At 41.0% G+C, this 17,031-nt stretch overlaps 1 protein-coding gene across 6 annotated transcripts in view; it reads left to right on the forward strand.

The window, feature by feature from the left end:
• LOC129727503 (lachesin-like) overlaps positions 1-17,031 on the forward strand; it is a 120,716-nt gene that overhangs the window by 81,451 nt on the left and 22,234 nt on the right. For all 6 annotated transcript variants that reach the window (XR_008728544.1, XM_055685378.1, XM_055685381.1 and 3 more), the window contains exons 3-5: positions 2,545-2,648; positions 7,929-8,136; positions 9,114-9,272. Coding sequence is in view for 5 of the 6 variants with exons in the window: in XM_055685378.1 (XP_055541353.1) it covers positions 2,545-2,648; positions 7,929-8,136; positions 9,114-9,272 (471 nt within the window). In the remaining variant the exon portion in view is untranslated. The remainder of the gene's footprint in view (positions 1-2,544; positions 2,649-7,928; positions 8,137-9,113; positions 9,273-17,031) is intronic.

The following is a 17,031-nucleotide window of genomic DNA, read 5'->3' on the forward strand; positions in this document are numbered from 1 at the left end:
TCACAATAAAATATTTTAATGTTTCTGACGATCTGTTTTTTCTTGTAAACCGTTTAAAAAAATACTAAAGCTTGTATAGCTCTAGATTTGTCAGCCTCAGCCGCATATGAGTACGAAAATCATTTTGCTTTTCGCTTCGAGACAGACGCTTCCCAAGCTCCCTCTCAGGGACGAACGATTAGATCAGGTCCATTGGTTCGGCTGCCTTATCACAAGTTAGATTCGAACTGTAGCGAACGCTTTTACAGCACCACCCTGATTGGGAGTGTTTTGTCGAGTGCGTGTTTTCGTAGTGTTTGCAGATTACGAGATTTTTACCGGCAAACTAGGCAATTTCCTGCTCAAGGCAAGTTATTCACCTCTTTATTTTACGTCGTTGCCAATATACGTAGGACTACATGTTCTCCATTACAATGTAGTTTGTTATAGCAGTACCTACCGAATTCTTATAGATTGTTATTACAGTAGGTCAAACCTTAATTTTTGAAACAGATGAAAAATACTGCAAATGTGTTTTTCCATTACATTTCTCACCTCGTCCACAACTGACGGATTTACAGTTATATACATGTGATAAACTCTTGAAGCAAATTTTGTGGAAACCACATCTGCTAAATATTAAACTCTATTGCATATCTTTGTCGTTGAACTCAATTTCAATACCGTCTGCCGGGGTGAGATTGTGCCAAAAAAGGATACATTTTTATTCCTTAGCTTGCAATGTACACATTAAGGAAATGAGTTTGATCCAAATCACGTCAATGCACACTTAAATGTTTATTTACCGACTGCCGCAAATATGGTTAAGTTACAATAAACTATAATTTTGCTAAAATTAAATGAACTTTGGCCTAATCTCACCCCTTCTATGGGGTGAGATTGTGCCAAAAACACAAAGTTGACTGCAACACCTGAAAAATGAACAGTAGTGTATCTACTAATAATTCACATGAATAACATGATAAAACAGTAAATATAGGGTCGACCATAAACAACGTGGACTATTAAGGGGCTGTAGGGGTTTGACCAGAAACTACGATTCATATGAATTGTAGAAAATGTATGACTGGATCAAATCGATATCTGGAGTAACCAGTTATGAGAACGTGGCTTAAAGACAGTCTCTATACACATTGTGGCGTCTCCAGGTAGCTTAGAAAGAGAAAACGTTAGGACATAAGGCCTGAGAAGACTTTTCGTTTCAATTATTATATGTCATTAACCACTGTATATTCCATTGGAGATCTCAAAACCGTTGGAAACGTACCCACAACCCTCCTTCCGCGCTGAAAAAGTCATCAGTTAATGTAGAATCGGTGTACAAAATTTTGTTACATTCCATAAGTAATATCAGTCAGTGTAAATTTCCATTTAACAGTTGTTAGCTTACTGTTCTCAAGCTTTTAGTCATTATTTCAAATAATACCTTGGCTAGACAACACACCCTATGTAAACAATGCAAGTGTTTTGGTGTATAATGATATATTTTTGTCGTAAATATGAATTCCGTACATTGTACCGTTCATCATAGCTTGGCACAATCTCATCCCAAAAGGGCTCGAAAAGTGTACAGTTTGGAAAAACATTTTTTTCTGAGATTTAATGCATAATATTTCCTCAACACATTCAAGACGACATCCTAACATAGCAATTGAGCAGTAAGTTGATGAAATTTCTTGAACGGGTTGGTTTGCCTTGGACATTTTTTGATAACGTTATTTGCGCATGTTTTTCACCCTGTACTTTGAAACATTATTTAAGTGAAACAGTTCACTGATATTACCTATATTCCATTTGCAGTTGTGAATAAACATGTCACGATTCATAAAATGTTGAATTTGAGGTAGTAAGTTCTAGAAATCTCAAGTAATTCAACATACAAACATTTCCCGTTTTGGCTCAATCTCACCCCCGTGGCTTAATCTCACCCCGGCAGACGGTACGTCGGTCGGATTTGTCTAGTTTTGTAAACCAGATCGCTTGTTACTCAGTTACAAGTTTGCAACTTTACACATTCTTTGTGCAATTTCAATAAAATTGGTTTCGAGTGAAAGTAGTCATAATCGAAATGTAAAACGCAAATTATGACATCCACGAATATGTATGCAAATTGACCTTTTATCTAAAAACAGTACTGCGCCTACCAATAAAGTTACGGTGCAAATCACTTTCACTCTTGTTTGTGGAACTTAATTCGACTAACTCCAGCTATCACCAGTAATTTTTAATCATTCCGTCATGTGACAAATCGCTGCGCTTCTGGAATGGAAAATGATGCGGCATGATTTGATTAAATCATTTGACGTTGCTGATGCTGAGTCGACAACGAGGGTGGTTTTCTCCTGTTTTCTGATGACGAGATTGTGCATACAAATATTCGTGCGGAAATCCATCTACCGCGTGCGTGATAAATAATAAACGGTCTGCAGTCTGCCGCTTGTTGTGATATGAAATTTAATAATTCAATACCTTACAATATAGAACAAATCTCGTGTGCTGATATCAAATAACAGTTTCATCCGTGCTTATTTCTCTTTTCTGCAGTGATCACAGATCCGAAGTTCAGCGCTCCCATCGCGAACGTGACGGCAGCTGTCGGACGAGAAGCGACCCTGACGTGTGTTGTTCATGATCTAGGTGCATATAAGGTTTGATATTTGATTATAGTTTGCTTGAAAACTTGCTTTTGGTGTGCCACTGATAAACTATTGAGTACAGACGATATTGAAAACGCAGGAAACTGGCGGTCAAAGACCCTCGAAGTAGATTATACATAATTCATTCCGCGAAAAATGTGATATAGTTCTCATAATCATTGAAGAACTTTAGTGTTAGAACGCATTATGTCCAATTAACTTGTTGATGTCACTCTGTATTATAATGTTCTTTGATGCGTTTTCAATATGCAAAATACTGAATAATAATATTATAATAAGTGAGTTACCATTCAACGTGTATATTAATAAGTAAGACATATAAAGCAAGGAGCGAATGTCGTTTATGTATGCACGATTCTAACGTATCATGAGGTGAAACAGCACGAAGTTGCAATTAGGTACTTCGAATTTTGAAAGCTAATTCTATGCTAAATTAAAAAGACTATGTGCGTGAAACTTTGGGCGATTCTTTGCACCGCCGGCGCATGTCTAGAGTAGTAATTTGGGTGCTATTTGTTCAATAAAAGCTGAACTTTTTACGTTCGAAACTGAGAAGCAAAAAGAAACCAAACCTTCAAATTGTATGAAAAAAATAATCCCGTTTCACCCTAACAGTTCCAATTTTGAACTGTTTGTTGATTGGTGGGTTAACAAATTCATTGTCAGCATCGCTAAACGCTCGGTAATGACTAATCATCGTAGTTAGCAGATATAAATTATTTGGTGGTGTTGTACTCAATAGAGTAAAAGAGATGAATAACCTTTGGTTAAAAACCCTTTTTCGCACGTTCCCGATCCTTCGTCATAGCTGTAGTCGAAAATCGAAAGATTAAGTATTTTTGGTATGTCAAATAGAGGAATTAGACTGGTAAACACAGGTTTTGCCCTAGAGTTCAAACTGGAAAAAATAAAGGTTTAAGCTTTTTTAACCCTTATTGAGTCCAGAACTATTGGTTAGACTACAAATATAACACTAGGTGCTAAAATAATAAAAACTAGGTACCAAAATATTGAGAAACCAGAGAAGGTGCTTCAATAGAATCGAAAACTCGGATCCAATGACAGGTGTAATGAAAACCATTTGATAAATATTTTTATTTTTTATTGATCGCAGGATTTTACGTTCGAATATCTCAAGCGCTCGTCCTCCTTCCATGTCCATCATGCATGAGAACCACCAGGATGATTAGAGTCCTGTAATGCGCAAATTTCTTGCGGACGTGAGTCTTATTCTCGCAGCTTCCCTTCTAGGAGTCGTGAAGGTCTCCTTTACAGTTCTACTATCAAAACCGGTGATATCGATGTCGTCCACAAAGCCTAGAACACAGATCATTGGCCCATAACCTTTCTGCGGAATATCAAATTGTGCAGTAAACATGGAACTTAAACGTTGGGAAGATCGAAAGGTGATGACTCATTGGTTGGCTGTCAAAAAATGTGCCCAATCTAAAAGGTTCATAACACCAAATGTAAATCCCCAAGGCAAAAAAATTAGAAAATGTGAAACTTCATGGTAATGCTTTCACTCCTCGCTCACATGACCTTCGCATAACAACTTCCAAGGCTATATTGAACAGCAAGTTTTAGAGCCCGACACAATTGTGACCAAATTTTCAGCCGCTGTCCTAACGCTGGATGTCGCACGCACCTTATCCAGCTTTGTTTGGAAGTCAAGTTCAGAATTTGCCACAACTCGTTGCGTTTAACAGAATCGTACGCAGCCGTGAGGTCTATAAACAGATGTACCTGCAGTTGTGATCTTAAAAATTGTCGAGGATCTGTCTCTAAGAAAACATTTGGTTCATTGTAGACCTTCCTGCTCGAAAACCATATTGGTATTGATGAAAGCCTCAGTCTATAGGACAGGATACGTGAGAGATTTTTACATGCAGAGTTGAGGAGGGTTTTGCCTGGATAGTAACTACAGTCGAGTCTATGTCCCTTCCTATAGCTCGGGTATATCCTACCGATATCTATAGAATTTCGAGAACGGAAGTGGAGGTGGGCCACACACTTTGAAAGGGTGGAAACGAAATCTGCAAACAGGCGCTGCACTGGAACCCGTCAGGACATCGCAGCAGAAGCAGACCTAGGGGCTCATGGCGGCGGAGCCTCAATAGAGAAAATAAAAAAGACGACGAGAATTTGACCTGGTTTCAGGTCAAGGCGAAAGCTGGGAATCGTCGTCAGTGGAAATCTTTCACGTCGGCTCTATGCACCACTGCAGGTGCTTAGGATACATAAGTGAGTGAGTGAGAACCAGTCCTTAGGTAGTTTCTTTTTAGACCATACTCTGAGGATAGTCCAAATCGACGTTTGGCCTCCGAGGAGCCGTTGATCAGCATGGAGTCCATTTTTATTTATTTTGTTTATTCATTTATTTACGTGTTCTCAACTAGTTCGTAGACCTTTCCTTTACGTCGTCGGTTTCTTCGTTTGTCGGTGTGTACATGTTGATAAAGCTGTATATGAAAAATCTATCCGTTATCCTTAATGCCCTTAAACTCATTATTGGGCCTCCACCTAATGACATGCTTTATGTGGGTCTATTTATTTTATAGCACGAAACTGACGCCCCGTACCGTACTATCCCCGCGACTGTAGGAAATGCCCGTGGTCGGGTCTACCGCCCGGAATTCACGTTCTCCGATTCTTAGCTAACGCATTTCTTGTTTGGCTGCTACCACCACATCTGCTTTCGGCTCTCTGGTCAGCGCAACCGACACGCACGGAACAGGTAAAACTCGGTCTTACGAAAGAAGAAGCGCGAGCAGGTAGATCGAAATCGCGAGGTGATGGAGGAACTGTACCGTGCGAATGACACATAAAAGTTCTACAAGAAGCTGAACAGTTCCCGCAAAGGCTATGTGCCATAAGCCGACATGTGCAGGGACCTGGACGGTAACCTTCTCACGAACAAGTGTGAGGCGATTGAAAGGTGGAAGCACTTTGACGGCGCAGTAGTGGACGACGAAGAAATGGTAGTAGATCAGACAGACAAAATTCATGCAACTGACCTCCAGGAGGTTGAAGAGGCGATCGGCTGGCTGAAAAACAACAAAGTAGCTGAAGCAGACCAACCCGCCAGCGAGCTGTTGAATCACAGCGTCAAATCACTGGCTAAGGCGCTACACTGGGTTATTGATTTGGGAGGAGGGAGTAGTACCGTAGGAGTGGATAGAGTGTACAGTGCTGCTGAACACCGCCTACAAGGTACTCTCTTACATTCTGTGCCGTCGAATATCACCGTTTGCGAGGGTGTTTGTGGGGCAATACCAAGTGGGATTTATGGGAACACGCGCCACCACGGACCAAATATTCGCGTTACGGCAGGTCCTACAGAAATGCCTAAATATAATTTGATCACCCATCATTTGTTTATCGATTTTAAATTGGTATACGACACAATCGATTGAGATCAGCTATGGCAGATTATGCACGATTACAGTTTCCTGGATAAACTGACACGGTTGGCCAAGTCGACGATGGATCGGGTGATGTGTGTAGTTCGAGTTTCGTGGACACTCTCGAGTCTCTTCAAATCTCGAAGAGGATTACGGCAAGGTGATGGACTATCATGCTTGCTATACAATATCGCTTTGAAAGGTGTGATGCGTAAAGCTGGTATTGATACGAGTGGCACAATAACTAGAAGGTCTGTTCAGCTCTTTGGCTTCGCCGTTGACATTGATATTGTAGCACGAACCCTTGAGAAGTTGATAAAAACGTATACCAGACTGATGGCAGAAGCCGGGCGAATTGGACTGGCCATAAACGCATCGAAGACTAAGTACATGAGAGGAAGAGGTTCCAGAAAAAATAGTATTAACTTTCCACCACGAATTCATATTAGTGGTGATGAAATCGAGGTGATAGACGAGTTCGTGTACCTAGGCTCACTGGTGACTGCTTACAACAACACCAGCAGAGAAATTCGTGGACGCCTTATGGCAGGAAATCGTGCCTACTTTCGACTCCGGAGGATGCTTCGCTCGAATGTAATCCGCCACCGCATGAAGTTGAACATCTACAGAACACTGATCAGGCTGGTAGTCTTCTACGGCCACGAAACCTGGACCATGCTTGGAGAGGACCAACGGGCTCTTAGGCTTTTCGAACGGGGGGTGCTGCGTATTATTTGTGGTGAAGTACAGATGGTGGAGGCGAACGAACCACGAGTTGCCTAAACTACTAGAAGAACCACTCATCGTTCAAACGGTGAAAATCGGAAGACTGCGGTGGGTTGGGCATGTCATAAGAATGTTGTTGACTGTCCGATGAAAATTGATCTCGAAAATAACCCGACTGGAACATGGCGATTGGGTGCGCAGCTGACTGGTAAGGTAAGGTAAGCTCTCTGGCCAAGAAGTCCGCGCGCGCCGGTTCGAGCAGAGTACCAAAATTCCAAGCGCGAAGTTTCTGATTCGCCCTATACTCTCGTGATGTCTTGTTCCGCGACGGGACTGCCGTTGGTTGCTTGTATCCCAGTCGTTACCACGTACAATTAGGGATAGCAGTTGCTTGGCAGTATGCTCTGGACCACACTGGGGTCTATTTCATGCTAACTAGTACTAGCACTGTTGGTGCTATGTCCAGCCTTTTACCATCCTTATTGTATTTTTTTGTATTTTTTGTTTCAGATCACTTGGTAGGGTCGTAAAGTGGGCAGTTCGCATTACTAATTACCGCACACGGTTTTCAATATGTATTAATAATTTTATGTTATGTAATAAGATATAAATTATATATTGGTATTAGTAAAATATATAAAATAAAAACATCATGAAACTATATTAATTTGCGGCGCTTTTGACTAGAACCTTTACCTCAACTTAAGGTGGCATACTTAGTTCCATTTCAAATGGTTCTATGCCACTTTAAAAATTGTTATCATACACATATAGTATGTGAAAGCCTGTATGCCAAAATACCATGTTCGTAATAACAGACTTGCGTAGTGATTCAGAATTCTTCAACTGACACAAACGTTTTTAATTACATCGAAAGATATTCAAGCGTAGTTGATTATTACTTTTGATAGAGTTCGTGTTGGGTATTTTTCATGGCTAATATGCAACAATAATTGATCAAACCGTATTCATAACAAAACCGGGCTCTAGCTCAGTTAACTTTAACTTTATTATTAATATACTGAGTGAATAGTGTTATTGTTTAAAATATATTACTACTAATATTGAATTTAAACATTAGATATATATCAATTGCTACGGTAGACTATACACTGACTACGAATTCGGTTTTCTTTTACAGGTTGCGTGGCTGCGGGTAGATACACAAACCATTCTAACTATCCAAAATCATGTCATAACCAAGAACAAGCGCATCGGGATTACTTACACAGAGAAGAAAACCTGGCAGTTGCGTATACGGGACATCCGTGAGAGCGATAAGGGCTGGTACATGTGCCAAATCAACACTGATCCTATGAAGAGCCAGATGGGATATTTGGATGTTGTAGGTAGTTATATGCGCCGTAGTTGTCACGCACTTGTATCGGTTAAAATTGTCTTCAATTATCGATTTTAAATTAATGCCGATTGCGTTCAGTAAAGCACAACATAACAAGCAACAGTGCGTCACTCTCAATTAAAATGCAATACATAATGATTTACCATGAAGGTTATCTTGTAATTAGCTTCTCTCCTGAATTTTTTTTTTTTGAGTCACCGCATTAGGTTGTATCGTTTTCCACGACAGAGGAAATGTTTGCTACTTTGATGAATACTTTGCCGCTATAAAAGCACGAAAGTATAAAAAAATTTACCATGTCTGGCAATCAAATTGATTTTTTTTCTTTTTCGTCAAAAGAAATCAAAACAGCCTAGGTACAAGAAAAATCATACACACAATCGTAAAAATAAACTGTAACGTAGCGAATAGAGGAACAATTTATTTATACGCCGAGGCATTACTGCCGACAGTCACGAAATATTTAAAGTGGTCACCCGGATAAAGCCGTCTTTGCGCTAATGCACAGTACTTTGGACTGAGTTCACATTCGAATAAATTTTTCTTAATACTTCCTTTACCTTAGTCACACCGCAGACGGCACCAATACTAGTCTTGGAGTTATGGCTTTCCATTCATGTGTTCTAGACGGTGTGAAACAAATAATTACTATTTTTCATTTTCTCTACGTGGACCTCTTCCGTATAGCGAGAATGCGAAAATTTGCCTTATGTACTATGAGTTTACCAAGTTTTCAATTGTTGTAATCCTCTCAGCCATGTTCAATTAAATTTCACTTGCCACTAGCAACCTTAGTGGTTCTCGCAAAGAATTACCGAGTTTGACACGAGGGCTAATAATCTGTCGTGAATTTTTTCGCAGCAAATCAATTTTTTTCCAAGGTTCTGGTCTATTTTTTTTACTTTTCTAGGGACTAATAAGATAACATATTACAGCAAATGTTGTACAATTTGTTGTGAATTTCAGTGCCTCCTGATATTTTGGATTATCCTACCAGCACCGACATGGTGGCACGCGAGGGAAGCAACGTCACTCTGCGTTGTGCAGCTACAGGATCACCCTCGCCTAGTATTGTATGGCGCAGGGAAGGAGGCGAAAACATATCACTACAGGACGGCGAATTAGGTAAAATCCTCAGAAATTATGTAAACTAAATGTTTATTGTAATTTTTATTTGTTTGTTTGTTTATTGTTTGTTTATTGTTTAATTTGCCATTTCTCATGCTCGCAGAAAACAGTTGATTTACTAGCGGTTTGTACAAGGTACCCTTCATTCGAGATGTTAGGATGATCTTTTCGCTGTCTCATTAAAGTGTATGCGTACATGATTGTTTATAGCTAGTTTTAGTTGAGTGAGACCATCAACTTGATAGCATTGCAGGTGATTTGGATATGACGAAAGGAAAGGTTTGGTGCGCCAGTCAGCCAAATAATTTATAGACAAGAGAGGGAAGTCAATAAATCGCTTTGTGAAATTATTGAAAATACTTATCATCTATTATGATTATTGAAGCTGCCGTACCAGCTTTTTTTCTTGCTGGGGTTGAACTTGGGATCAAGTGGTCCTAACCGAGGTGATACAACTGGTCTCGTCAGGTGGCGAATCAGCGTAGTTCGTGGAACCGCTGTTTTCACTGGTGATCCACTTCTAACAGCTTTTCATCATAAACCATTACCGGGTACTTTTACGGAAGTATTTTGTAAACATCTGTAGAACGCAATCCATGATACAAGTGCGAAAACTCGTGTGTTCATCTTTCCCTACGTTATATGTCCCTCTTTTTTCCTATCGGTCATAGCTCTATTGAAACATCGAGAAATCGCTGGGTTTTCACTAGTTATCAGAAACACAATGAATAAGAACAATTACAACAGGAACAATGAACACGTTGCTGTCGGAAACACGAGATACAGAAGTTTCACAAGTTTTCCTTTATTTTCTGTATAGAGTAACAAGTATATCGAATAGCACGAAACTATGTTTGTTTTGATCACAAATTTGACAGTTCGCTTTCTGCAATTTCACAGTGCGTCTCAAAAGTATTGACATACTATAGAAAAAAGTATTCGCATCACCAAATTATCATAAAACATTCTATTTTATGAAATTTAAACAGTGCCCATGTTCTCCGCAGTATTTACCTCGCCTTAAAAAAATTATTGCTGCTATTAGGAACCTATTAGAACCGACCCGTCATTAATTCATATGAGACGGCAATTAGCACGCAGTTTAAACTTGTAGAAATTAATAACAAATTGAGTAGTGAAAATAGATCACTGCACCGTTCTTCAGAAAATGATTTAACCTTATCTTGGGACAAAATAACGCTGGATGCGAGGGTTTTAACGCCAAGAAAACACCAAGCTAACCTCCATTCACATGCGGTGTTTTGAGTATGAGACGATCCTGTCTATTTCCTAGCGTTTATTGTTTAATTTAGTAATTTGAAAGTCAACGTTAAATCTGAAAAGTTACCCGAAAGAATCAGTGGAAAAAATTGAAGATATAAATACTAAAACTGTTTTTGATTTTTGTCAGCACGGTACATAAATAAAACCACCTTAAAACGCGTCTTGGATTTTTTTTTCTTCAACTTTTAATCAATCTATCCCACTGGGCGTTGGAATCATATGTCGGATACCACTATGTACAGTGTAGCGTCGGCTAAGAGAAATTAAAAACGTCGGCTCCCAGAAGAGAATTTTCGAATATTGAAATTAGTTCAATTTGAAGAAAGCCTCCCACAAGAGCCGACAAATAAATATCCGACGTACGTGTGGTCTGGCCGATGCTTGTATGTGTACACAGAAGAAAATAAATAATAAAACATACTCATTGCTTCAGCTACCAAACGTCTATAAAATTCACAGCTCTTTCGTTTGCCTCGCGCCAATATATCACTTAGCTCGATTGCATATCATATTCATACGTCACCCACAGCTACAAAGTTTTCCACTCGTATTGCCTGATTTTAATCTCCAGACTGCAGTGCTCGCGCATACCTGCGACCGCGAAAAATATATTGCTTCCGGTAAAAATTATGCGCTAAAGTTTTCAAATAAACAACCTTGGAGCTTTGTAGAGTAAAACAGGGAGCTTATTCGAAACGCTGATTTGACGGACCTGGTTTCAGGCTAGGTACGTTCAATATTGTTTAGTAGAACATACAATATTCAACTATGTTTGAGTAGTTGTATACGTATGCTATCGTTAAACCATATAGAACTCATTTAGTTGCATGCTTAGTGGCTGTTCTTAAAATAACTAATAATGGTTCAGTTTTCTAAACACAGCTATGTGTAAGTATGTTAAAGAAAAATAATAATATTCTAACCACTCTTGCAATTATCTCATCAAAACCTCTAAACATTCCACATGATAACAGCCAGATTTTGCGTGGATTATGTATAGTATTCCTATAAGTATGCAGAAATTATCTGTTTGCTAAATAGGGAAAACGAATTAGCAATTCCATATCAAAACAAACACACGGATGGGATAATTGAATCAAAATCGGAGGAATCAATTGGTGAATAATTTCTCCACTTTATCGAAGAGCAGTTCCCGCCTTGTGATTGAATTGGAAGAGTTCGTTCGTGCATCCCTCTTCGCCATCGCCGTTGTTGATTCTACGGCTCTACGATATTGTACTTGACGACGGCCGTAGGGGTTAGTACCGAGCGTCTGCCTTGATCCCGTCTTTTTCTACGACAGTGACGAGGAGCTGGGAAGCTATTTCACGCCTGATTGCCGTCTTATGTCTTCTTCGGTGTCGCAACGGGCAGGAATGCAAGGCAAGCAGGGCGAATTTTTGTTTACGTTGGCTGAGGTATCTCTTTTTATTTGTGCTTGATGGCTGTATTACATATTTCATCAGATCTTTACCAACGTGACTTCGTTGTTCAAACACACGGGGCACACGGCTCATTCATAAAATGTTAGAGGGCATACAAAACAGTGTTCCGTTGATGTAAATAAAGTTGGAATGTTAAATGACGTTTGGGATAGTAGTCATTTGGTAGGTATTATATTGTAAACATACAAATCTGATCAATAATTGTGACTTTTCGCGTGATATTTCAAGTAATAATTATAGCTACATTGCGAGAGTAATTGCTGTTGATTTATTGTTGAGAGCTACACGCAGCCGGAGTTATTGCGTACCTTCAATTCGCACAAGTGTTAATCTGATTCAAATAGCACGAAAAAAGCGTAGGGTAGATCTAAGCCATGCATATGTTTAGTATTATCTATCAGCTTTTATTACTTAATTAAAGCATAATTATATAATGTTCATACTAGTATTCAAAACGAATAGTAGAACTCTTGTTCCTAAGGCTGTAAGGTAATCTGGATGAAAATAAAAAATCAACATCATCAAATTAGCCGTATTAAGTTAATACACATTTTTGTTCATTGACTACTCTAACAAAATCATTTTAAACCTTTAAATTGCTACTGTGCAAACTGTGTGAAGGCGTGAAAAAATATATATTGAGACACAAGAGTAACAGAAAAAAGCCGAAATGGAAGCCAAAAAGAAAGTAACACATGAACTACGAAAGAATAACAAAACCACGAAATAATCCACCTAGCGCACATTGTTTCTAAAACTGCAAAAATGCGATCGATATTTTTTCGACTCTAAAATATTATTTTAAATGTCGTAGTGTCTTTAGCAACGTTGTTTCATTAATTATTTTCCATTTTATATTTAAATATTTTTGTTGGTACCTTAAGTTAATAATAATAGGGCCTGTATAAATTTTAAATTAATTTTATGTCACCCCTCTCCCACCCTTCAAAATGTTGAAAACCAGAAGGGGGAGATAAAAAAGTTCAAGCCGTTTTGTTATAATTACGACAGCGTATATATTCATTTTAGCAAAAAACAAGTCAAATGACAGGGAGAGTGTCGTCAAAAGTTGTTGAATTAGAGATGTCCAGCTTTTTCTTTCTTGGGCAGCCGTTCTCCAGTCTCCCCGTACACCAGCAGATCGTGCATCTTCTTCCACAGCGCACATCCACCGCGTGCGAGGCCTACCACGGAGTCGACGGCCTCTTCCTGGTTCTCTACTGAAGATAGTTTTGGCGGTTCTCTCGTCAGGCATTCTGGCTTCATGTCCAGCCCACTGAAGCCTGCCCCGCTGTATTACCTTCACAATATCAGCATGTTTGTACACCTGATACAACTCGTGATTCATGCGTGTGCGCCACACTCCATCTTCCAGTTTACTATCAAGTATCAATCACAGAATTTTACGCTCAAATACTCCGAGCACTCGTAGATCAGCTTCCTTCAGCGTCCACGCTTAATGTTCGTAAAGGGCCACCGGGAGTATCAGCGTCCTATACAGTGCTAGCTTTGTGCGAGTTTGCAAATTACCTGACCTTAGCTGGTTACGTAGTCCGTAGGAGGCTCTGTTCGCAGCTGCCATTCGTCGTTTCACTTCACGGCTCATATCGTTGTCAAATGTCACAAGCGTACCAAGATAAACGAATTCGTCAACCACTTCAAATCGTTCCCCATCTATCTCCACCTCAGCACCAACACCACTGGGACTTCCACGCTCTCTGCCAGCTACCATGTACTTTCTTTTGGCAGAGTTAATGACAAGTCCCAATCTCGCTGCTTCCCCCTTAAAAGGTACGAAGCGGTCTTGCCGTTTTTCAGCTCGCTAATCGGCTTTTTCAACTACTCCTGTCATCCTGTTCCTGCTCTGCTCATCCGGCTCCTCACCGTTCAATCGCGCCTGAAAATGCTCCTTCCATCTGGCTACAACCGTCGATTTATCAGTAAGCAGGTTGCCGTCCTTGTCATTACACATAACCGGCACATGGAAATTCCTGCTTCTGACTCTGTTGACAGTTCTAAAGAATCTTCGCACGTCGTTTTGAGAACAGCTGTACTCTGCGCTGGCGAGCACCAGCTCCTCGTACTCGTGGTTCTTCCGACGATGGTGTATATTTTCGGCAGCTCTTGCCCCCCTGTACCTCTCTCTGTTCTGACGAGTAGCCGCAGTGAGCATGCGGCTCCTGGCATGGTTCTTCTCATCTGTCGCTCTCTGGCACTCGGCATCGAACCAGCCATTACGCTGTCTACCACGCGTCGTACCTACCACCTCTCTCACAGTCGTTGCGATGGCGCCGTGGATACTGCTCCACAGCCCATTTTTGTCTTCCATTCCTTCCTCCTGCTGTTCTGCGATCCGTTGATCCAGCTCTCTGGCGTGTTCTGCTACCACGCCATCAGCTTTCAACTGCTGAATGTTGAAACGCGTCTTCCTCTGTGCGAGATTTCAGCACGTTCGTCAACCGTGTGCGGAGCTTACAAACGATGAGATCATGATCGGAGTTAATATTTGGTCCCCGAAAAGACTTAACATCAGTTACATCCGAAAAGTGCCGACCGTCAATCAGTACGTGATTGATCTGGGAGCAGGCTTCTCCATTTGGATGCCTCCAGGTGTGTTTCCGAATATTTAAACGTGGAAAATATGAGCTACATATGGCCATTCCTCTAACCGCGGCAAAGTTTATCAGCCTCAGGTTGTTTTCATTGGTTCCAATGATTGGAGGAAGAATTCCTCCTTTCCAACCTGTGCGTTTGTTTCTCCGATGACGACTTTTACGTCATATTTTGGTCACTCGTCATAGATTCGCTCAAGTTTGTCATAGAACTCATCTTTGGCTTCATCGGATTTGTCGTTTGTCGGTGCGTAGGTGTTAATTAAACTGTAGTTGAAGAATTTGCCCTTAATCCTCAACACTCATATACGATCATCTACGGGCCTCCACCGGTTGACTCTTGTTTTCTGATTTCTCATCACTACGAAACCGACGCCCCGTTCCGTTGCTTTGCCGCCACTGTAGTAGATGCGGTACTTGAAAGAAGTGCGTGCAATAGGGTCCACTACACGGGATTCCCTTTCTCCGGAATTCGGCCACCGATTCCCTGCCGCTGTAGTTCTCGAGCAAGCAAGCCAGCCCGCGCCGGTTCATTGAGAGATCGGACGTTCCAGGTACCCGATTTCCAATCGTTTACCTTAATCTTTTTCCGTGTTCGTAGCCTAGGTCTTTGCCGATTGATCCGTTCCGTGATTCTAATTTCTTTGTTCTGGTTGAAGCAATGTTTCAATATGCTACCTTAACAGGGTCGCGATACCTACATCCTGCTGATGGGGCTGCCATCTTAGGTGTAGCTGGCGGGATACAGCATTCCATAAGTCAGCCGCCCGCTCCGGGTCAGACGCTGTTGTACGCCACCCTTATCTGGGGATACAGCCACCTACGACACCCTTCCCAGTCAGCATACGACCATAGTTTCCACCGGGGTTGGTTACCCGATCGCCGCTAAGGTTACTCGTATTCCGGTCGGCACCACGTGGGGGTTGGAATAGGAGTTGCTGGACAGAGGTGAATGTCAAGCCATTTGCCAACCACTATCTAATTCAAACATATAAAAATGCAGTCCAGTCTGTCTGTCTGTGAGTCTGATCCATATAGGCTCTGAAACTACTGCATCGATAGGCGTAAAATTTTGTATATAGGGGTTTAAAGGGCCGGGAAAGTTTACTAAGATAATTCTAGACCCCTCCCTCTTCTTGAAGGGAGGGGTCCCATACAAATGAAACACAAATTTCTGCACATCTCGAAAACTAACCAAGTGAATGGAACCAAATTTGGCATATGGATGTTTTTAGGGATATTGAATTTGTCCATATAAGTTTGGCACCTCTCCCTCTTCTGGAAGGGAAGGGTTTCCCACAAAAAAAAATGAACCAAATTTGGCATGTGGAGGATGTTGGGAGCCTAAAGTATTTTCATGATGGTTCGACACCCCTCCAACTTCTGGATGGGAGGGCTCTTATACTAATCAAACACAAATGGGAGGGAGTCTTCCATACAAATTAAACAGATATTTCAACCAGGTTTTTCGGTTTCAGGGTCGATGCTCAGGAGCCAACTCTTGACTCCAGGCGTCATTTTTAACTTTAAGATGGAAACTTCCGGTTTCTAATATGGGTGTTTTTTTTGAATGCAAGTCATCGTTACTCGCATAAAAATTTTCATTAAAGAATTTTTTTTTTCTCTGACGTTCCATTAGCAAGGCACCGGAACCGGATGGAATCCCTAACCTGGCAAGCGGGTTGGCGATAAAAGCGGCCTCCGGGCTGTTTCGGAGAGTCGTGCAGAGGTGCCTGTATGACTGCCTCTTCCCGGAGAGGTGGAAGTGGCAGAACTTGGTCTTACTACCGAAGGCTGGGAAACCGCCAGGGTTTACAGGCCAATCTACCTGCTGGGCACAGCTGGCAAGGTGCTTGATAAGATTATTTTCAACAGACTGGTGAGGTACACGGAACACACGGTGCAAACAATCTGGCAAGTAACCAGTTCTGTTTCTGGAAGGGCAGGTCCATGCTGGATGCTATCCAACGTAGATTGTACTACCGAAAAACAACATTAGTCTAGGTAAATAAATGACATACCTCTATATGCCTGAAATAATCCGATATACACTAATCTGGAGCAAAATTATATGTTTGCAGTTTGTACCGCTATGCAGTGGGACTGTAATGCGGGTACTTTCAATATGGGACAAAAACAACTTGGTATTTTTTCCATGTTTTTCCACACAAAAGTATCAATTTTAATTTTTTCCCAGAAAATATTATAACAATTAAGTCAATTCCCGATGACAACTCAAAAGTGACCAAAATCAGTATGGGACAGTTATGCGGGTACCGGCAGTGTAGGAGTTGTGATCGTCGGTTTGCAGACGACATAACGTTAGAGGTCTACGGCGAGTGGATCGAGGAGGTCGAGTTGACACCCGCGCACTGTGTACGCAAGGTTGAAGCCTGGAACTCCAGGAAACTGAAG

The sequence above is a fragment of the Wyeomyia smithii genome, chromosome 3 (assembly GCF_029784165.1).
Source record: "Wyeomyia smithii strain HCP4-BCI-WySm-NY-G18 chromosome 3, ASM2978416v1, whole genome shotgun sequence".
NCBI classification, from domain to species: Eukaryota; Metazoa; Arthropoda; class Insecta; order Diptera; family Culicidae; genus Wyeomyia; species Wyeomyia smithii.